Genomic DNA, 23,681 nt, shown 5'->3' with positions numbered 1-23,681 from the left:
TGCCAGGACACCCCAAAAGTTGTTGAGCTTTTTTTTAAACGAAAACACCTATTTGTCTAAGATCCAGGACAAAGTGCCAAGTGCCGCCTTTTGGTAATTCCCCGCCCCCATGTCAATTCTTCCATTTAAATCCCACTCCTAACTAACCATATCTGCTGAGAAGTGCCACTGATTTCACTGGGGCTTAATCCCAGGTAAGTGGGGTTAGGATTGCAGCCTTTGAGCAAGTGTGCACCTGTAATAACATTGAGTTCAGGAAAGCATGATGCATTACAATTTGCAAGAGCATGCATATTTATATGATTACTTAAACAAGCAAAGGGTCAGGAAGTACCGTATTTTTCGCTCTATAACACGCACCCGACCATAACACGCACATAGTTTTTAGAGGAGGAAAATCCGTAGGCATGCCACCCGTAGGCATTCCCTCCATAACACGCACAGACATTTCCCCTTACTTTTTAGGAGGAAAAAAGTGAGTGTTGTGGTGCAAAAAATACGGTAATTCTGACAATCCTAAACATTTTTACTCAGAAGTAACTCCCAATGTGTTCAGTGGGACTCAATCCTTAGGATGTTTAGGTTTGCATTATGAGTACCCTATTGTTCCAGCCCTACTTGGAAATAAGCCCACTTTAAAAACCGGTGGAACTAACTTCTGAGTAAACATATATAGAATAGGTCTGTTGGTCAAATGTGCATTAAAATAGTATCATCAATAGCCCTGTACACTGGATATTGTGTCTCATGCACGCAATGTGCTTGAGAGGTTTAAATTCAGCTATCAATTGATACAAGCCAGAATTCACATTTTATTTATGTGAATTCACAAATGTTCTCTGTAATCCAAGAGCCACACATAAATGAGGAGTCTTTATGCAATAGCCATGACCACCCCGGCAATAACCAGAGCTCAAATTCTGCATGGTAACTCTGAGGCTCTGAAGCCAAGGGGTCATTCCCATTGTGAACAATGAAGAGTTTCCACAAGATAATACTGTATTTTGTCTCCTGCTGGCTTATCAAGGTCTGTGTTTGAAGCAAAAGTAACGTAAATCACAGGTCCCAAATATAATATATTGTAGCTTATGATGAGAAATTAGATTCAAAGAATTTGGACTAGCAGCTTAATGAAACACTCTTTACTCACTTTTAACATTTCACCTTGTTCATTCATGGCACTGGGGAAGGTGGACACTTGGATCACAAAACACCATACTTTCAGAACTTTACTAGTTTTGAAAAACAAAACTTTCCAGAGCTTGCCCAAGTAGAATCCAATTGTCTTATAAGTGCTTGAAGGGAAAGAATTTATTAGAGAATGTTTGATTCCAAATCAATGCTGCAGCAGTAAAGCAGAATGTATCCTTCCATTAGAAGCATTACTGCTCATTCTGCACATCAGGACAGGTAGTGGTACTTGTCTTCAGGCCAAACACCCTCAAGCAAGAAAGAACCGCTTAACACTTAATTGGTATAAAATCACAATAGTCTTTTCCTGTTGGGATTTTTTGGTTGGTATTATCAACTGAAGTTGATCTGGGACTATTGCTGGCCTTCTTTACCAAAACACAAAGGAAATACCTATGGCACATGCTACCTATTGAGTCTGACAGGCTCAGCTTTCTTTTTTTACAGACATATTAAGACTATTGCTATGCATAATCTAAGTGATACAGAACTGTAAACCCTTTCTCAGCATTTATGTTGCAGCTGTGCTTTTAAAGCACTTTGCATACATACCGTAATTTTGGTAAATGTCAATTTCAAAACGACCACCCTGAAATCACTTTTTATCTTAAAACTAATGAGAACAGGCAGTTCACCACAACCAGATAAGCATGAAAGTTTTAATTTTAAAAAAATACAATTTCCAATCTCATTACTTCTGAGCATTTCCTAATTTTGTAAAAGAATCCGCACTGCTTGCCTTTCAACTTTAATTTGCCTTGTAGGATTAAAAAGAAACAACACAAAATGAATTATTAGTATTAGATTGTAATGTGAAAAGTCAAAATTGACAAAGACACCAATAAAAGAGGAACAAGATAAAAATGTATCCATTACAATTTATTTTCTACAATACTTCATTAGAGGGTAAAGTTCAATGATTTACACCCAGAAGTTATATAGCTAGGAGGCAACCAAGTGTAATAACAAAGAATTGGTCTGACATCTCTGCATTGAAGGTCAAAAGAAATTCCTTGCTTTAAAGGAAAAACAAAAGAAAAATAACAACCCCAAAATGTCACTCATTTTGGTGCTAGAAATTAAACAAAACAGCAGTCAATGAAGACTGCAATGTTAACAATGAATCGGGGAAAACAATTATGTGCAAAACTTAAAATTTTGGTTGAAATGTACAGATTACTTCGCCTTTATGGTCTTCAGATGCAGTTTTCTGCTGATCTGATATTCTGACCATAAAATCTTTCTGACCAAAATGCCTCTATCAAGATAGGCTCGTTGTCATTATGAAAAGGGGTGGGGGAAACAGTGAGACTCCAGTGATCAAAGACATTATCTGCTGGAGAGAAAAAACAAAAACAAAACCAAACACTAAAGATACATGGCTGCAGCAAGGAAGATTCCCAACTACAGTTGTCTTGAAATAAACCCATCTAGACCAAAAGGCACTTGCTTGTAGCTAAGGATGAGCCAGTTCCCAATCAGACCAGAAGACTATTGCTAAGGTCTTTATACAATCCTGCTACTCACTAATCAGCTGAAAAATACAACTGGTTACGGCTCCAGAACAGGCGGTTCTCTTTTAGCTATTTTGTTGGTTCCCACATCATTCAAATATCAGTGTTGGCTCATCTTGGTGCATTACTGCTATGTATGAGCCAAATATAGTGTCATATTCTGCAGACGACTTATTCTACCCCATACATTTTGCAGGAATGACACAACTAACACACTTGTTCAAAGATACTGTAACTGAACTCCATTATGAGACCAATGCTGAATGTACCCATTTCTCAGGACTATTTCGTGCTTCATGGCCTGCTTGCTGTTCCACTTAGTACAAGAAAACACCACAATCCAACTTTAACAGAGGCATTTCCATTTATACAGACTAGGTGGTTGGATGGAAATAAGGGCAGGGAATGAGACCACCTCTCACTCCAAAACCAATTTAGCTTACTTCAGTGAAATGGTTAAATTAAACCAAGTAGGTCAAGTCATTCCTAAAAGTCTGTTCTTTAAAATGGCAACTAAGGTCCCCACCTGGCTCCTGAACTCCCACACCCATTAAAATGAAACCAAATAATTAACACTATACACTGTTGAAGACACGTAACAGGGCAAACATTTTTTTTAAAAAAAGCAATATTGAATAGCCTGGCACTATATGCCTGCATGACCAGTCTCACCGAATGTGCTCAGGGGTGAAAGATTAGCACCATTTTTTTTTTCTTTTAAAAAAATCTTTACAATTTAAATTCTAAAGTAGAACACTTGAATAGTAATTAGTGTAGCCCTATGTTTCAATACTGTCTGAGAGCAGAGATGGATGGCATGACCACAGCTGAACTCTCCTCTCCCATCTACAATCTCCCATCAGTCCAGGGCACCTGGAACATTAACTACAAATCACTCTAATTTGTAAGAAGACTGATTTATTCTCAGTAGCAGGAAATCATGAAACAGTCCCTTCACATTCAAACACATTTCATCATCATTAGAAGGGAAAAAGTGGTAATCCATACAAATGATCTGATACAAAACCAAAGCTGGGGCAGTACTGCAGATATCTGGAATATGAGGTCCTCTCTCTCTCATTCCCACCCATAACCATCTAGATATGTGTTCATTGACAAGCAAAATTTCAAGGTTAGGTTTTCTTCTGAGACAGGAGGAATAGTGGTAGAAAAACAAGTAATTTGGAGGCTTCCTAGATTCTCTGAACAGTCCTTTTGCCAGGAAGATAATATGATTGCCCTCTTCTAGCCAGCAGTTCACTTTGATGCAACCAAGCCAGATACTGGCAAATATTGCTCACCAGTTCATATGGGCTATTCATGTCTACCTCTCCAGTAATCCAACATCTATTCAGTCTGCCTTTGAGGCTTTGCTTCAAGATAGAAGGCATTAATCTCCCCTCACCCTCCCCACCGGGGCAATGTTCATTCACCAAGAATCTGGAAACTTGCATCCCACAGTAAAAGATAATTCCCAGATAATTCCTGGCTTCCCATAAGCCTTCCATAAAAGCTACTGTCCTTACACATACTGCATATAAGGTATCAAATTCTCATAATGCTGTGCTCTCCACCTGTTTTTTTTTTTTAATCTATCAATGCTGATTACCAAGATTTCCACAAGTCCTGCACTACCATTTTCTAGTCCCTGTGGATTCATTTAAGAATGCCTGCATTCATGATAACACATAGTGACTCACACAGGAGAATTAGGATAGTTGAATGGGAAAAAAGAGCTTTCCAGTTATGATTTGATGTACCGGCTATTCAGCAACAATAGGAAGGGCAATTTTAAAATCCACAGGATAGTTAAACATGGTTGTGAGTTAACTTTGCGGGGGTGGGTTGGGGAGGTATGGGTTGAAAATATTCCTTAGGTTCCAGTTCTAAGTACACTTATCTGGAGGCTATATACTTTTAAATCAATCTGAATGACTTCCAATTATATGTATCTAGTATTGAAGCACCAGTGCAGCGATGGCACCTATATTAGATAACCACTTAAAGGCTAACATTTACTGTGTATTTCATTACCTGGGTATCAGGGTCATGCTAAATAAAACTGCTGCCAGTTAAACACAGGTCCCATGGAGTGTTCCCTATACACAATTTTCACGTCCTTTTTGAATTGCTTTAACGATGGCTTTGTGGGGAATAATATCAGCCCCAATCCAACAGCAGACCATGCTGCTTGTATTTCAAGTTAGAAACCCAGGGAAAACCCCCAAAGGAGAGGGAGATTGTACTTCCAGGAGACAAGGAAACGCAAGCTACTCTCAAACATAACCCAGAGCAGTTCACCTTCATTTATGCATTACTGTCCTATCTAGTGGGCTACTTTCCTTCTTCGTCAAAACCAAGAGCAGCTAGGTGTGAGAACTGAACCCTCCTGGATTTGTGCACGCAGTAAATTTCATCTGCAGTAAATTTTGTTTCCCCTTTCAATTGCCATCTTCTGCGAAGAGGAGGAGGGAGGAATCTCTGCTGACATACATCCTTGTAACGCGTCATGTCATCTGCTTGCCTGGGGTGTATAAGGACTAATCAGCTCATGGTAGATAAATATCAGAGGTTAAAAAAATTAAAAATAACCTAAAAATATGTTGTTGTACTCCGTTGCCCAGACTGCCAGGAGAACTCTCCTACTTAATCAAGGGGGCTGTCACAATTAACAATTCAAATGAACACAGTGCAATTTAACACACAGAGCAATCTGAAGCTGTACTGCCGTTCCTCAAGGTTCTCTCTACCCAACTGCAACTGTTAGTCTTGGAGCCTCAGTCCAACTGAACCCTCATTCTGAAGGAAGGATGAGGAAAGGCATGGGCCCCTTGAAGTTCAGTTGCACTCACTGGTATCCCCCATCCCTCAGTCAGCTGGAAGGCAGACTTGGCAACGGAAGCTAGCATCATAAAATGGTGCAGTAATAGAAGTAACTGGACCAGGAAGAGGAGGCATCTGCCCCAATGATGTCATAGCCGTTAGTGGTAGCTGGGGGGCGGGACTGGTCATGCAGCCTTGTGTCAGGAGTAATGATTGTAGAGGGGCGGGGCATGAAGAGTGCCATTCTGAAAACAATGCTGACGAGAAGCCATGTATTCTGCATAACTGATTGTCACCTTCTCACTGCGGTATCTGAAAGAAAAAAGCATTAGATCTTAAAAAAAAATACATTTATCAACGAACCAAAGTCAGCAAATCACCAACAGCTGTATTCGGAATTCTGTTGTAGCAACAAAAATTGTTTAACCTTTCAAATTATTTATTTCAATTCCAGCTTAATACGGATGAGGCCCACAATCCACAGGGGCTCAGTAGTCATTGCCGACTGGAGCCCTTCTAAATGGCTGCAGAGTGGTGGAAGGTCCTTCTCTTCACTGCCAGATCCCTCACTCACTCCTTTCCTCTGTGCTTGCTTCTTCTTCCTATTTGCCTAAATCTGCTGGTAGCAGAGGTGAGAAGCAGGAGCGGCTTCCATTTGCTCCCTTACTCTCTCCCTCCAGGCATAAGGAGCTGGAAGTGGATGCTGCATCTCGTCTTGCTGCCTAACCATCACACCAGTGGGCCCAAAAAGAAAGCATACAAAGGAGGAAATGGTAACTGATGGCAGAGAAAAAGAGAGCAGCCACCACTGCCAGTAGTGGGGAGGAGCGTGTCCCAGCCAGCCCAGTAACCTGGGTGGGTGGGTGGGTGCACATTGCCCAGGCAAAACCAAAGTTGGCTCTGGCAGCCAGTATTTGTTATTGTGAAAATTAAGAGCAACAATTTAAATACAATGACTGAACAAAACAACAAGGTTTAGGCACCACTGTTGGGGGCAGTGAGGAAATTCAGAAAACTGCAGGATCTGGAGCACAATGAGCATTCTTAAAACTTACCATCAGCAATGAAAGCAGTAATGGCTTTAGTTGCTGACAACTACCAAAAAGTAAAATATGTCATTTACCTGGTGAGTTTAATAGTTTTCCTAAAATCATTGGTAATTGGAGCCTTAAAACCACCTTTCCTGAGCAAGGAGTCTATTGTCTGAATCTGATCCCAATCTGTTAAAAAAAAAAGCAAGCAGCAGTGAACTAAATACAGGCTCATTTCAAGAAAAAGGGATAGGCTCTCAAAAGAAAGATAAGCAAGTTCAAATTACTGTTCCAACTGTTCCAACAAATTCAGTTCCAACTGAAAACAACAATTTAGTCAACAAAGTCATATGACATTTCCAATTATCCTATTTTAGTCATATATAGCAATCAAGTTAGTCACATTTTCAAAGTAAGACACAGCTGTACATCAAACACAGTATAAATCCACTACTCTCCAGTAATGGTGCAGTGCGGAGACCTGGTTTAATGAATTACACTTTGGTCTTTTGACTCAATTCCAGGAGGAGATGTGATCCTCTGAATGGTGGAAGAAATGTTTTGAACAATTACAGTGGTGGCAACTGCTGCATTCTTCAACTGTCGTCCATGTTTGCAGCACAAAACCTAGTGCTGAGGGAGGATAGAAGGGTCATCTGACGTTGTGCTTGTGTGATCAGGTGAGGCTGAAGAGGAAACCCACACACAATGTTGAAAAAAACCTCAGAAGGGCAAAACCTGATTCAACAGTAAACTAAGCCAGGCATTCTTTATGACAAGGGGATGGAGGAAGAACACCAAAGTCTTAGCAGTAATAAAGAAAATTGCTTTTAAGACATGGTTGGTCTTAGGGGGAAAAACATGTGCCACTGAATGAATAACTAGCACTGTACCTTTTGAGCATTTTAAAGGGCAGATTTTTAAAATAATTCAGCCATAGATAATTAATGGCTTTAGGTGACCTCCACAGCTGCTGTATGCCGCGGCGAGACTCCTTATGGGGTCTTCGCTGCGAGACCACATTCTTCCGGTACTATACCAGCTGCACTGGCTCCCGGTGGAGTACAGGATCAGGTTTAAGGTGCTGGTTTTAACCTTTAAAGCCCTATACGGCCTAGGACCCTCGTACCTACGGAACCGCCTCTCCTGGTATGCCCCACAGAGAAACCTACGGTCAGCAAATAAAAACATCCTGAAGGTCCCAGGCCTCAGAGAGGTTAGGCTGGCCTCAACTAGAGCCAGGGCCTTCTCGGCTGCGGCTCCAATCTGGTGGAACGCTCTGTCACAAGAGACTAGGGCCCTGCGGGACCTGACATCTTTCCGCAGGGCCTGCAAGACAGAGTTGTTCCACCAGGCCTTTGGTCAGGGCGCAGCCTGACTCCCTCCTCTGGCAACCTGCACAGAATTTTGCTTAATGGTTGCCATCAACTTGATTTTAATTAATTTTTATAATGAAATATTTTTAGAATGTTGGTTTATTTGATTGTTTGATTATTTGATTGTTGTTAGCCGCCCTGAGCCCGGCTTCGGCTGGGGACGGCGGGATATAAATAAAATTTATTATTATTATTATTATTATTATTATTATTATTATTATTATTATCAGCCAAAATCCACAATCCAAATCCTAGACGACTTTCCCTCAGTGTAGATTGTTTCAAACCCACCTTGTTCCTTAGCAACCTCAGGTAAATATGTTGCTGTGCGTTTGACACCTTTCTCATTGATGAACTCAATTCTGATTCCATGGATTCCCACCTAGCAATGGAAACATAAACGTCAACTGAGATGTAGTTCCTGTAACAATGTACAAAACATTTTCCAGCTGCCATGCATCCTACCAGCAGTCCAACCTTGTCAGGATAAAGGCCTCCACCTTGCTTCCATTTCTTGCATCTGCAATATCATAAGTCATTTCCTAGGACAACTCTATTGTGTACTGCCATCTCTTTTGGCCCCAGAGGCAATTTCTCCAAGGCAGACCAAATTAATTAGTTTCAGCAAGCCCCACTATTTCAAAACGTAAAATACATGTCCTTCACCCCATATGCCACTATAACAGTATGGTCTTATGCTTGTTACACAGAAGCAAGTCCCAAAGCGTTTAATGAAATTTACTTTCATATAAATGTGCACAGGATGACCTTGAACAGTACAATCCTAATCATGTCAGGAACTTTGATGTGATTTACTTCTATTGAATTCAGTTAAGTGGAATTAGGATTGCAACGTTAGTCTAATAATTATCTTCCCTTCTCATACGCTTAACTGAAGTAATATTGATATATATTATTCCACTTTTGCATTCTTTGTCAGTCTTAGCTATATAACCACAATCTACCCTGATAATAAAACAGACACATTACCATATACTAACCCGAACCCAAATGGTATGAGACAGTGATGCAGAGATCCAAATGCACCTGTTCTCACCTCCCAATCCAAGTAGTCAGTGGCATCCTCAAAATTAGTGAGGAGGGAGACAGAGCAGAAAAGTTTAGGCAGCTCCTCACGAGTCAGGGGTGGAAACCTGCTGTCCTTAAGTGCACTATAGAAGGGGAACAGAACACACACACACAACCAAAAACAAGCACATTAAGGTTTAAATCAAGCATTTTCTTACATTTGCAGCCTCATTTCACCCCAGGACAAGGGACATCACTTTAGGTCAGAACAGGTTTAACCACATTACATGGAGAATTAAATAAAATATAGAATGGAACACCAGATAAACCAAAGTTACAGCCATGCACTAAGATTTCTGTCTATGACTTTTACAATGATGAAATGGGAAGAGATTGAAATGCTTCCCCAAAACACTCACATTCTGCCAAGAACCCAGACAAACTGGATTTGATACTAATAGAGAATACCTTGCCTTAGTAACGAGCATGCCGTTAACCTTATGCAGGCTATTGATCACAATGAGGCTTCCTTCTAGCTCAAGCGAACTGGCCACCTAGTGACGTGGCTGCCTATCTCAGCAGCAGGGCTGCTGCCTGCCATTCAGTTCTGCTATGCAGCCTTATGTCTTCTTCCAACCATATTCCCCCTGGGGGAGGGGTGCTTTTGCAAAGTGGGTGTGCACCCTTGAAACCCCCATCATGGGTAATTCAATAAATAAACCACTAACTTACATTGTGCCTGTAGGTTACAGGAATCCAGTGCACTGCTAATCAAAGTACTGCTATAACATGCTTGCATCCAAAACTGCTACTTTACATACCATGCTTTGAAGATGGGTTTTCAACCCCAAACAAAAGAATGCAGTGTACCATTTAACTGGAAGCCATAGTACAATATACAGTCAGCTACAAAAGTGACTCCTCAATTCTAATTTTGGGTAGCAGAAAATTCTGGTGGAGAACATCTGCCTGAGCAGCAGGATATACATGATGCCTCAGACAAGACATAGGAAATCACAACATGGATGCCCCACTATGCCTGGTTTCCCATTAGACGTGAGGCAGTATGGATGATGTCTTTACCTGGTTAATGTGTATTCCCTGAGTCCTGAGTGAAGATTCATGGCAGAGAAAGTTCCGATGCAGCCCCGAAGTCGCTTGTCTCGCCCTGTCTTCCATGTCACAAAGAGTGGACTGAAAATGCATAACACAAAAACTCCATCTTCAAATAATTCACTACTACAGCATTCCTGATAGGTGGCCATCCAGCCTCTGGGAAAACAGCTCAAGCTGATAGGAAGTTATTTGTTCAAGTCCTACACTCTGAAGCGGCAAAAGAATAAATTTGCTGCACCTTCTATGTGATAACCTTTCAAATATTTTAATATTACCTCTTAATAATCTCTTTTCCAGGTTAAACCACCCAAACCCTTCACACTTAATTTTATTACAAATTAGTCGTTGTCCACAAATGTGGAAGTGCTTAGCTACACTGAAGGTGGCTGTGAGGCCTCTCCATAATAAACATTTTTTTTTTATTCTTACACAACTAGCATATGTCTCAAATTTGTTTTTTGGGGGAACATGGTTGGGTAGGGGATAGATAACTCTTGTGACTCCTGGATGAAGCTGATTATCTGGATTCATTTTGATCTGGTTCCCAGTAGTCTTGGGACAAATCTGCTTTTAGGACAAGGCCTTTACTGTAGTCACTCTTGAACTCTGAAATGTTCAGTTTTCTTATCTTTGTCTTCTTTCCAAAGGCAGTACTTTTTGAGAGCTATGCCCTCTGCTGTTTTATTTGAGTATTTTGTATTTTAGCTTAATAAAGGTTGCTCTGAATAGATACAGATCCCACCAGTAAAAATACAGTAAATAATTAAGTCACAAATGTTGGGATGCAGCCCCACATTATCTCAACGAGGATAATTCAAGAAATAATCTTGTGGCACCTTAAAGACTAACAAATATATTATGTCATAAACATTCACAGACTACAGTCCACTATCAGATACATGAAGTGTTATCCTGGGTTGCAGGTAGATAGATAGGTACACTTTCAAATCTCTTCTAGCATTTTCATATCTCTCTTTCCCCAATGCATACAAAATTGGAGGTAACATTTTCTAACCTCAAGTGCTAACCACAGTACCAATAACGTTCCTTATTTTGCATATAAAGCTTACGCTAAAAGACCACAGTATTCCCTGCCTCAGTTCTGAAAGTACTTAAGTCACATGCAGGCAGTGTGCAGGATGACATTAGAGAGCAAATTGCAACTCTAGTACTGAGAATGCCTAACTCAGTTACTGCTCCAGCCACAAACCACTGAGTAGAACTTATAAAGCAGTATAAGCAGGGTTTCAAGTGGCATCTCATATGGAGGCTAAAAGAATATATGATGGGCCACAATGAAAGAACAAATCAGAATAAAACTAAAAAAAATACATCCATTTTTTTCTGGTTCAATTATAAGTATACACTTCCCCTGATATGGTCCCAATCCAATCACCCCTCTCCACAGCTGTTATTTGCCCCAGATGAGAACTGTGATTGGCATATCAGGATTGGGACTGTGGCTTGGGAAAAGGATTTTTTTGGCTTTGGGCTACTAAGGCATTTGATAAATTTTCAGTAGGCTGGTTTGCCCGCAATGCTAAACCATGGTCTATTAAACCATAACCAAGCATTATGTGTGAACCCTGGCTAGCAGCTTAACCATGGTTTGTTTACTGCCAACAATGATTTAAAGCTGTATTTTTTTATTGGCTTCTAAAACTTGATTTGTATTAACTATGGCTTGGTGATGTGCGTGAACCCAGCACCCCTCCTAAATCACTGCACCACAAATCCTCACCAGGCTACAAAGGCACGACAGAAAGAGCAGTTGGGGGGGACGACACCAAACTTTGGAGAAACTAGTCATGATTTGTTTGACCTATGAGACTTGTAGTTCATTAAACAAACTATACCTGAGTGTTATGTGTGCACCAGATAAGAGCAATGGATCCAAAGATCAGACCTGGTTTTCCAAATGAACTTGCAAATCTCTTGAGCAGATTCAGCTTTGTAGTTGAATCTGAACAAGTTGCAAGAATTGTGATATGCCCAAAAAATTAATAGGGTGCAGAATGGATAAAAATCTGGATATTTCTAGAATTAAAAAATTAGCAGGGAAACGCTATGTTACATCCCACTAACAATTTAATAGAACAAAATCCCACTCAGTGTGTACAGAAATGTAATCAAAATAATTTTTTATCTTAAAAAATACATTTCAATTATACTATTCCTTTTTTTAAAAAAATACCTAGCGTACAATGCAGACAAAAAACATGTTTATGTTGAAAGAACCAAATTCAACAACAGTGTAATATATTTGTGAGAAACAACCGAGAGACAACCAAGTACCAAGCCAGTTTTTTAGTTCACCAGATGTTTTCTCCAGGATGGATATTAAGCAAATAACAACTAAAGAGTGTGTGCATGTGTGAGAAAGAAAGCAAGATGAAAAAGCTTGTCCAGTTTAAACAGATTTAAGATGAAATGGAAGTGCTTTGTGTATGGGCTAAGCAAGGCTGATGGACTGTTCATACTGGAGTAGTCAATATGCCTGGCCTTTCTCAGTCATGTCAGATGCAAGAGCGAGGAATAGACAGAATTAGAATCCATTTATATCAGGAGCATATGGACTACATAAGGAACCCACACCCTGCGGAACAGCTGAAGGAACATAGGAAGCTATCTTATAACATGTCAGACCATTGAACTGCCAAGTTCATTACAGTCTTTAATGGCTGGCAACAGCTCTTTAGGATTTCAGGCAGGGAGTCTTCCCCAGCTCTACCTGGAGATCCCAAGAACCTTCTGCCTGCAACTCCAATGCTCTACTACTCAAGTATGCAAGGAGTTCCAGATTCAAGCCACTGATATAGCCTCTCAGCAGTCACTGTTGGGAGATGTTCAGACTGGCACACCTGAGTAAGTGTTGTGTCATCCAATCAGGGAAAATGCTGAATTGATCGGCATAATTAACTAGCTGGTGTTTATTGTACCAGACCTCATCATGTATTTTGCCCTCAGTGCCAACTGACTGCTTCACTTACTGTAGTAATCAGGCCATTTGCAAACTCTGAGGAGCCTACCTTCATTTGAGCATGGAGCCATTACAGACCCTGAGCTCTAATAATAAGCCAACCCTTTCCAGGTCAGAGTTCCCATCTTGAGACCAGTGAGAACTGGCGGATGGGATGAGTGCCATCCACACTGACAAAAAACAAAGACATCTGTTGCCGCAAATGAAAACTTTTATTGCACAGTATCAGATATTTCAATTTACACAATCTCACTTTTCTACAAGGTAGCTGGATTGATATATATGGCTAGAATCACAATAGTCGTAACTGCTGGTCTAGCTTTAGGCTTCACTTGAGATCTGCATGGCACTGGGGGTGGAATGTGTCCTGTTCTCTGCACCTGGAAAATCGAAGAGACAAACGGAGAGCACTAAGGAATAGTCAGCATAGTCTCTGGAGCTATATGTGTAATAGGTGTTTGTGAAGAGGCTATTTGAGTGAGTGCTGTCACCTAGGTGCTCATCCAATACCCTCAGCCTTAACCTCCCTCCCTCTGTTGAGTGAGAAAGTGTAGAAACTGAGACAATACTTACCTCTCTTTTAGGGAGTTACAACAGAACTCTGGGTACTGCATTTGTCCTGTTCCATGTGTCCAGGCTGTCACGATCCTGTATGACAAAAAGAATCATGAGCATGTGTTAATGGTTAGGGTCTGTCCTTCATTAATAGTGTTTTCTTGCATATGGGGGTTTCATGGCCACCAGGGCACCCCTTTCTGCATGTTTAGCCTTGTGCTTCTTTGTAAAGGTGTTTCTAGGTATGACGAGAAAAAGGATCCTTCCACCAATATAGGTTAGCCAAGATATAGCAAGGTTGCACTAGTTACACTTTGAAAAGATTCCCCTTTCCCCTTGCTTACCTCTTCAAGGTGCTTTGTTCTTGCATCCTTGGCTACAGATGAGAGGTGTTGTTGGCTGCTTGTGTCCTGAGGCGATATACCTGTATGGGTTCTAAGACAACAAGTACCGGCAATGTGTTCTGAGTCCAAGATGTTCGTGACAAGTGCTCCCTTTCTTTTATGTCAGGTGCTTTTTCTACATAGTTCCCATAACCAAAGTTCCCCCTTAATGCGGGAACCACAGCTGTACAGCTCCATGCAGCAAATGCTATCATCTGAGTTATGTTTGGGTGTTAGATGTTGGTAGGGATGTGCTGTGACTAAATGCAAACTTAGTTTGAATCCTATACTATGCCAGGGCAGAGTAGGGTAGTTTCTTGGTCTCCATTGAGCTTAATGGGTTAACTGAGTTATGACTTGCACCTCTTTTGTTGGTGTAATCATGGAATTGTAGAGTTGGAAGGCACCTCCAGGGTCATCTAGGCCAAGCCCCTGCAACGCAGGATGCCAGGCTGATGTACCTATAGAAGACACAGGGGGTGCTTAGAATTTGACACCACTCCTATCCTCCCATTCCACCATCCAGTTTTGGCTCCTCCAGTGACAGAGATGCACTTGCAACGATAAAAGCACTGCGGAAAATTTAATAATAAATAAAATCTCAAAACGCTAACTGATTTCATGAGGAGTAAGCCCCCGCTAAGTACTCCTCAGTAAGTGTATTTAGGATCTTCTCTATTCCATCTTAAATGTTCAGTTGCAGATATGAGCTCTCTCATCACAATCATCAACATCTTCCCCCATCCCTTTTGACTTAATATCCAGCCTGAAAAAGAGATCTGGTGAACCTGAAAGCTTGAACCCTACCTTTGGGATATTTCGGCTGGCCTAATAAATTATACTACTGTAAGTTCAGGTACTGTTCATACCAACAAATCTGCCACGCCTATACTTAGAAATCTGAAACTGGATCCATGACCCTTCATCAAACAAATTGAATCAACACTTGTTTTTTAATGCAAAAAACAAAGCCACACAGGGAACAGGTCTGGCTTTTGAAGTCAAGTATTAAAATAATGACACAATTGGTAAAATGTTTTATTTAAATGTGTAGGATTCTCCTGGACCCAAGTATCAGTAAATCATTACAGGTACTACCATCTAGGAGGCATCATCTGGTTATTTACGTTGGAAGAATAGAGAGATGTATTAAAGGAATGCAAATTCCAGTACAGTACAGCTTTATCAAGTGCTGAAAAGACAAGCTTCTCCTAAGTCACAAATATTCAGGAGGTTATTTCAAGTTCTAAATATTTGTGACTAAAATGAAACCTCTTGCAACCAGCAATGTTCCCCAGGAGAGCACCTGAGCAATAAACCAAGTCTTCCCAAACCCAGTGTCCTCCTGATGTTGTTGGGGTATATTTCCCATCAGTCACAGCTAGCATGCCCAATTGTAAGGATAATAGGAGTTTTAAGCCAACATATCTAGAGGACACCAAGCTGAAGAAAGCTGAAATATGTAGTGCTATCTCCCTCCACGTGATGCCTGCTTTTTCATCTTAGAGGGAGAAGTCGAACTCTATGTAGTTGACTCTGTACAGCCTTATGTACACAAATAAGAGAGGCAATCAGGGTTGCCAGTTCAGTATCACACTGCACATGAGTTTATCGGCTAGCCTTCACCAACTTGGTGCCTTCCAGGATTTCTATCAGCCCCAGCCTGCATGATCAAGGGATGATGGGAGTTGTAGCTCAAAACATCTGGAGGTCACTAGGTTGGGGAAGGCATCCTGCGTTAAGAGTCTTTGGCCTTTAAAGCAGAAAACAACACACACAGTCTGAAACAGCAGAAGCATATCACTCTCTGCTGGCATGTCCTTGGGCAGACTGTTTAACTTGGCTGCTGTATTCAGATTCCCACTACCGGGGAGATGATTAGCCCAGCATTCAGTCAGCCTTCTTGATATATTACACACATCAAAACTACAGGAAAAACAAAAGAAGTGACAGAGTGCACAGCTGGTGCATACTAATTTCTGGATAGACGAGATCAGATCAGGTTCCATTGATCAGCAGTCTAGAAGTGACTAATCCACTTCAAAGAGGCTCTAAAAGCACCATAAGGGTCATGGATGGATGGTCACTTTGGTTCCAAGCATGTTGTTAACAGAAGACTGTACACTGGACAGTTCTGGGGAGAGGGTGTGAAAATTTTAGTAATCCTTTTGATTGATCTTGAGTTAACTGCTCCAAACTTTGACAGATAAGAGCACAGATTAGCTGGTAAGAAGCATTGTTACCCACCTGGTGGTAACTTCTGATCTTTAAGATGCCACTTCCTCAGGATGCCCCTTTGTGGTCTTGTGTTGCTATTTGATAAACTATTCCAAAGTTTTGTTTCCCTCTCAACAGGGGTCTGATTATGTACAGCTAGGCTGCACACACAAAAAAGTGAATACTAAAGATAGAATGACCACATCCACTTTGTGTTCCTGTGCTAATTCCACAGGCACAAATCTCTGGAAGAGAAGGGAGGGCAAATCAGGGGAGCCAAGATGAAGGGATGGCTCAAACAACACGAGATTTCTCACTCTCAAGAAAAACTACAAATTCTAGGGTTGAAAAAATGCTTGTTTAGTCTAATAAAAAACTCTGGACTTTTACTCGCTTACTTTCTCTCTCTCCCCCACCCCCCATAATTTCAACATACTACTACAGTATGGCTATAAAAATTAAACTCAAATTCCTATGAATGTGCAGCAAACTTTTGATACTGCTCCTGAATGGGGAAGATGTAAGAAATCAGCATTTTTCAACACTAGCTTCCAGATTATAGGAACTTAGGATAATGTGATTTTTCTAGCCAGTTTATCCAGATTTGTACCACAGAAAGCACAGGCAAAGACACTCATTCTGATATGCCTGCAGATGTGATATAATGTGATGTTACTGTGATAATGCTGGGTTTCAATGATCACCTTCAGAAATATATATTTCTATTTTTAGCTGTATTCAGATGATCATATCTTGGCTTAATAAACCAAGATATGAATAAAGCTGGTACCAATGCAAGCAGCCACTTCCTTCATTGGTGTTTCTGAATGCAAGGTACAAGTCTTCAATTAGCAACAGTGTCCATCTCTTCCAACTGGGAACTCCCACAACCAGGTTCAGAACAAGCCAAGATCTTAAACCAACTGCCAACAACGGTTTGATTTTCTGGCTTGTTCCTGACTTGGTAATCATAGTTTTACAGTTCAGACAAAATGAGAAAAAATGGTTAACTGATGATATCCACTTTGTGTTCAGGTACACCATAAAGGGCAAGTTGCATGCGTGGGTAAAATTTTTGGGCATATCTTGGCTTATTAACCCAATATATAATTGTCCAGACTGGACCAATCTGTCTGTAGAGAAAATAATGCAGGAAAAGTGATCAATCACTATTTCCCCAACAAATATATTGGCTTAAATCTCAAGTTATCAAGCTTCTGATTTTTTTGGGTGGGAGGGAATTTTGGATCCCTTAAAGTCATTTATCTCTCAATACATTTTCCTAGGAAAATAGAAGATTTCGGACCATGAGTCAAGGCCAACCCTGATCATGCAGAGCCAGTGGTGGCTGGCCTATGGCTGGGAAGCATAGTTTTGTTTTTGTTTTAAAAGACAGCTATGTGGGGCAAATACTCTTTACCAAAAAAATAATCATGTCATGGTTCAACAAAATTCCAGTGAAATCTGCATTAGAGGCAAATGATCTAAATATTTGAAAAACACAATCTAAGCTAAGAAGTGCTAAGAAGACACGAGTTATCTTTTCAAGGACGGGATCCAAATGCGGGAACAGCCATGCTACTTTTGAAATATCTGCTTCACCCTTGGCTCTAGCAGGCAGCCACATATTTTTTCTGTTGGAGACTCACAATATTCACATCACTCAAACAACAAGTTGGAGCAAAAATTGGAATGGCGTTCTAGGGGAGCAAATTCCAATCTTCTTCATAATATTCTTAAAGAGCTGCCATTTAATAAGTATAAGGTATATCATGCACTGCATAACCTACGCTACACTAAGCAAGGCTACCTCCTCATTCCATTTCACTTCAAACCTCTTCTAAAAGCTGTTTTCCTGCTTCCTAGTTCCCCAATTATAACCTTTACACCAAATGCAACTTTTCTCAATAATAAAGAATATGTCATGTTATAATGGAGCCACTTACAAATTATGCTGTGCAAACGTGAAGATTCTCATTGCAACAAAGAAAGATATTGAATTTGATATTGTAAAGTATATATAACACAGCTACAAAGTATCAGACTTCAGTATAAAACACTACCCTTCTCTGTTCTTTTAAGGGTGGAAAACAGACCCCTCTGATCTCAAGCCTGGTTAATACCGAATGTGGAGTAGCATTAACTATGGATAAGATGGGTGTCATGATAAACCTTTACCATAAGGCTTGCTTTGGCTGGGGAATTTGCATTGGAGAAGCGAAGGAGCATTATATCCTTTGGCCTGCTCCCAATCCCTTAACCTTCTTCAGTTACTGGGAGTGCTACAATGTCAAAGGCCCTGTAAGATCCAGTGCTTGAATATGCGCCCTGTAGGATGCACATGCCCATTTTAAATGTTTGCCTAATATAGATCTACCTATGCTTCCACCATTTAAAACAGTTTCATTTCAAATTTTATGTCATCCTACAAACATCAAAACTACACTGCAGATTCCTTCTTAACAGTTTACCTGTGTTCCAAATAGCCCTACAACATAAGAACTTTGGATGATGAATTTTCAGTTTCCCTCCCATGCCCATGGATTTACTCACTAGGGGTCATTGGTAAATCGAGGAAGTCTTGGCTGAGGGAAACCATAAAGATGACAGTAGAGTACATCAAAGCAGTAGCAGCACATCTCCGCTGTCACCACTAGGTTTTTGGTGCTGTTGGCAGTTCCATTAGGCCGGGCGAGTGGGCTCAATGCTCCTGAAGTGGGATTCATTCGCGTAATTGGAGAGTTTCCAGGGCATAAAGTCAAATCTGATACGTTCTCCCTTCCATTGCCCCCATCTGCATGCTGGTGGTTCTGAAGAGGACCTGAACTAGAGACTGGCACGGTTGTGGCTTGATTCCCGTGGCTGTGTGTTCCACTTCCAGACAATTTGGGTTTCTTTACCCCACAACAGCCTGCTGCCAACTTGGGCTCAAGTGGAGGAACACAGCGTCTTTTTCCCATCCTGATTCAGCACTTGCTGTCTGGAGTACTGTAGAACCCTGGCAAAACACACAATATGCAACACATAGCATTATACTTAAAGAAAAGCAAATTATAAGGATGTATTTTTTCCACAGTAAGAAAACTACACCTCTCACATTAAAAACCCGAGTTCCATAAGAAAGCTCACATATGATTGCACAAGACTGGAAAACTAAATAGAAAGCAGACCGATGCGCACAGTTATGAAGACATTTTTTACAAAGGTCATGTAGACTTTATTTATGAAAAGGAACATTACCGTGAAGTTTGCATGAGCAACATGTGATCCAAAAGTTAAATGTAACTGCAGACCATTTGCGTATTTTAGTACCTCATACAGCAATAGGAATGGAGAGTAGTCCTCAACCTGGACTATCTTTGCATTAAGGCAGAATGCTGCTAGATAAACCCAAGAAAAACATTCCAGATGTGCTCAGTGACATCATCACACATACAATTGGTTGAACGGCCACAGTGCTACAAAGTGCTCACTGTATGCTTGCAATTTTAGTTTGTTTTCAACCTAGGGTTTCAGTTCACTTGCAAAATACTATGTCCAAGAAGGCCTAAGGCACAGGGAACTGTGAAGTCTTCCAGATATTGAAAATATTCAGTTTAACAAACTTGGCCTTTTGCTAGAACAAAGGCTGCAGCCATTTCACTATCTTCTAGATGTGCAATCTTATAACTTAGAGGCTATTCTTTCTATCCATCCCTTGCTCACGCCTGTCTCGGGAAAATCTGATCAGCAGTGACAGTACAAGCTAGCCCCTATACCCACCAGCAGGAGACAGGTATATACTGGGGCAAAAAGAGTAGGAGAAAGCTCCCAGTGTCATAAATACTTTGGAGGAAGAAGGCAGTATGCCAATCACCTCTCCTATGCTAGTTATTAGCCTGGTAGAGTCAAGAGGGTGAGTCTTCCTTTCTTGGACATTCCCATATGCAGGTCTACTGCTGCCACCCTTTCTTAGGAATTAGTGCAATTTGCCCATTATCACTGAAAGACAAATAACCACCAAGGAGTTTGATCAAAGATCCCTCTAACAAAACACAGATTACAGATAGAAATGAGACCTTCAGCCTTAGATTTTGAACTTTCTTGCATGTTACTATCTTAAATTCAAATTAAAGACTGAACAGGACAATTTTCTCTGTTGAGTGTAGGCCTCAGTCTACATAAAGAGAATGTTGAAACCAATGCCCTTGTATTGGTTTGGGACTGAAAAGTGTTAGTTATAAATGGAAGGTTATACAATGGCTATGAAAAAGGAGGGAGAATTCTACAATTGTGGCTGCACCTGTGTCAATGGCCTAGTTAGCATGCTGGCCAGAACTGCAACACAAACCTAGGCGCATTTACTCAGAAGTCAATCCAAAGCATGCACAGAATGTATGATATTTGCAAGGGATTTTATAAGAAAATTATTATTCCATATGTGCAAATGGTCAGAAAGCAAATGTAGATGAAACTGGCTGGTGCATTTCAGATGCTAACATTTTGTAAATACCAGCAAAGAGAAAGAAACAATTTAACAATGAATCACCTATTCAGTTCTTTTTTTATCCAACAATTAACTCGCCATTCTATCCCCACCTGACTACAGTCACCTCAGCATATGGAAAAAGGGTTTTATAGGCAGCGATTTCTTGTAACATTACATCAAATAATTTTATTGCTTTGCTAATTATTGGGTTGAACACCCTATTTCATCTCAGTTTGAGCTCTGTTACTGAAACAGGGCTGCAAAATATATAGGATATTATCTAACCTTGGCATCACTTTGGAACTGGGTGGCAATTGTAAAAAACACACCAAGCTTAGGGGTTGGGGCGGGGTGCAGAAAGAATACAGTAACATTGGAGGTTGTAAGGTGGCTCTCCCCTTTCATATGCTTTTTGGTAATACCAGTCACCAGTATTCACAGCATCATTGTGCCATAAGTTTCAACATACTATGCTTGAGATAATACTTACTGAAAGCAGAAACCTTGTATTGCCAAGGGGGGAGATGGACAAGTGGAACGGGAAGCTATTTTATATCTGGAATGAATTTTCTTTTCTCACGGCCCATTCCTGTTCCCCAAATCTGGAAAAAAAAACATTCAGGAAAAAAGGGCTATAAAATAATATCTAGGCAAAATTAAACACTGAATTAAGACTGAATCAAAATTAAACACTGAATCAGCTACTAGACTTGCACTACCTCACTACTACTACGACTTGCACTACTAGACTTGCACTACCTCATTGCTAGTGAAATAGATGGAAAGAGGCATACTAGGTTAACACAGTGTACGAGACACCAAGTAAATGTGGGCTTTTCTATATTTTCTGTTCTTGACCCAAAGTCCATCTTACTCCTACTATGACATGCACTCAGAGAAACTACTGCTATGAAACCATTGAAAGACAATGTTACTGTATTTCCTTATGGGGTGGGGGAACTTTTGTACAGATAGTGTACAAAAGATAGTGAAAGAAGCAAAATGAAAGAGCTAATACAGGAAGAAATACCCTAGAACTATTAGGTGCAGGGTGCTTGGGCCTTATTTATCAAAATATTTATATACTGCCTTTGGCAGAGGCATCTCAAAGAGATGTACAACAATATAAAATATTATACAAATGCAATCAAAATCATTAAAATACTTTCAGACAGACAATAAGAATATCCTTATAGAATCTTATAATGGCTGGCATCAGTAGCCAGCAAATGTCATGATAAGCAAAGTTTTCAGCACGTGCCAGAACTGCTTTACTGTTGGCATATGCCTTATTTTGGGGTGGGGGTGATGGGGAGAGACCATTTCATAGCGTGTGGCACTACAGAAAACATACACTTCCAAATGGATGCATGTTGGCATAACCAGGAGAACCTCTACAGATGATCCTCACCAGACATGTACTGTCATCTTAGCTCACTTAGTTTAAGACCACACTGACACTGGGATAGAATACACCAGCATGGCTAATTATCTCCTCTAGCACATAAAGCCACACTTGCAGAGAAGATAAAACAGGGGTAGTCTGCTCTGGTGAAGCTGAATAAAATGTTGAAGCCATCTCCAAGTATGAGATCCAACTCTTTCACTATTTTAACTCAGACATATACAAAGCTGATGGCACTGATAGCGTTAGAAGGCAGATTACATAGATAAAACGATTAGCAACAGGAAGACACAGCAAAGGGAAGACACACTTATTGGAGTAGTCGATGGGGGCAAAACCAGCAGTCGAATGTCTTACGGAAATAGTTTCAGAAAACCATCAGAGCAAGCATATATATTCCAAAATGCACTTTACATCCTAATTCCTAATAATTTACTTCCTAATTCCAATGAACTTTACTTCCTAATTAAGACCACAATCCTACCTCCCTTATCTGGAAGCAAAAACCCAGCTGAACACAACAGGATGGTACAAATACACAGGACCTTATGGCAAAGGAATATAAAAGACTACAGCCTGCAATCCTAAAAGACACGCTAGGCACCAAGTCCCACCGAACTGAAACGGAGCTTATAGCTGAGTAAACCTGTTTAGGAGCGAAGAGACGACCTACGTGACTGTACTGAATGCAAGAGGAGGACGTGACTAGCCCTGTTCCATAAGCATTTCCGCCGCCGTAACAAGGTATTATGTCTCATTTATCCTCAAAACAGATGTACAAGGATAGCCGGGCTTGCCCAAGGCTACCCAGGCGGGTGGACCGAGAATTTGAACCGGGTCCAAAGCCCCGGTCTGTAGCCGCTGCACCACGCCGGGAGTCGGCGAATAAGTAGGTTGAAGGGCCCCGTGCACGAGCGTGGGGAAAGCAACAAAGCGGGGGGGGGGGCGGCCTGCCGAGCAGGACGCGAGGAAGAGGAAGATGCGGGAGGGGGGAGAGATAAGAGGGACGCCCCAGAGTCCAGACCTGAAGAGACAAGGAGCGAGAGCGGCGCAAAGGAGGATGAAGCCCGGGGGGGTTGAGGGGAATGTGAGGTGAGCCCGCAAGGGGGGGGTAATATCTGAGCAGCCCCCCCCCCGCGGCGAGGACGTGAGAGCCCCCACCTTCTCTCTCCCCGGAGCGGAGACGGCTCCCTTCCCCAGTTCGCCGTTTCAGCCCAACCAACGCCGCCGCCACCAGCGCTGCCGCCGCCGCCGCTCCTGCTCTTGCCTCCCCGCCGCCGCCACCAGCGCCGCCGCCGCCGCCACCTCGACTGCCCCGCGCTTCATGGAGCCATGGGCCGAGGCGGGCGAGAGCCGGAGAAGTGGACCCAGCGGGGCAGGGGAGGACGAGGCGGCCCGGGGGCGGGGGGAGGGGAAGGGGGGAAACCGCACAGCGAAATCGGAAGAGGAATCCCGGGCTCGCCGCCGGCTACACAGAGAGAGCTGAAGCAAGGCGGCACAGAGCGCAGGTCCTCCACTATCCCGGCGGCCCCTTCGCCGAGTGTGAGGTAATGGGGGAGGAATGTGCACGCCGATCCGCCAGCCTCCCGTCCG

General features: G+C 41.6%; 1 protein-coding gene and 1 long non-coding RNA gene across 5 annotated transcripts; both read right to left on the bottom strand.

Moving 5' to 3' along the window:
- Positions 1-2,055: 2,055 nt before the first annotated feature.
- AMMECR1L (AMMECR1 like) lies at positions 2,056-23,681 on the bottom strand. 3 transcript variants are annotated; one of them, XM_053389609.1, is made up of 8 exons: positions 23,250-23,674; positions 21,174-21,285; positions 18,769-19,213; positions 10,048-10,158; positions 8,993-9,107; positions 8,227-8,317; positions 6,652-6,748; positions 2,056-5,840 (listed from the first exon to the last, which is right to left on the bottom strand). In XM_053389609.1, exons 3-8 carry the CDS (start codon positions 19,173-19,175, stop codon positions 5,729-5,731), a joined length of 933 nt encoding a protein of 310 aa, XP_053245584.1. In that variant the 5' UTR covers positions 19,176-19,213; positions 21,174-21,285; positions 23,250-23,674; the 3' UTR covers positions 2,056-5,728. The 3 variants fall into 3 exon arrangements, 2 of the variants coding, with proteins under 2 accessions (XP_053245584.1, XP_053245585.1); XM_053389610.1 differs by lacking the exon at positions 23,250-23,674 and adding an exon at positions 22,762-22,783; XR_008330652.1 differs by lacking the exon at positions 2,056-5,840 and adding an exon at positions 7,058-7,245 and having other exon boundaries at positions 6,671-6,748; positions 23,250-23,681.
- On the bottom strand, positions 13,254-18,763 carry LOC128414399 (uncharacterized). 2 transcript variants are annotated; one of them, XR_008330653.1, is made up of 5 exons: positions 18,687-18,763; positions 14,362-17,849; positions 13,960-14,050; positions 13,634-13,708; positions 13,254-13,440 (listed from the first exon to the last, which is right to left on the bottom strand). It is a non-coding gene; the product is annotated as an uncharacterized LOC128414399 (long non-coding RNA). The 2 variants fall into 2 exon arrangements; XR_008330654.1 differs by having other exon boundaries at positions 15,629-17,849; positions 18,687-18,759.

Source organism: Podarcis raffonei, chromosome 5 (assembly GCF_027172205.1).
Source record: "Podarcis raffonei isolate rPodRaf1 chromosome 5, rPodRaf1.pri, whole genome shotgun sequence".
NCBI classification, from domain to species: domain Eukaryota; kingdom Metazoa; phylum Chordata; class Lepidosauria; order Squamata; family Lacertidae; genus Podarcis; species Podarcis raffonei.
Note: the sequence above shows the minus strand (reverse complement) of the source record. Positions and strands in the feature narration are given on the sequence as shown.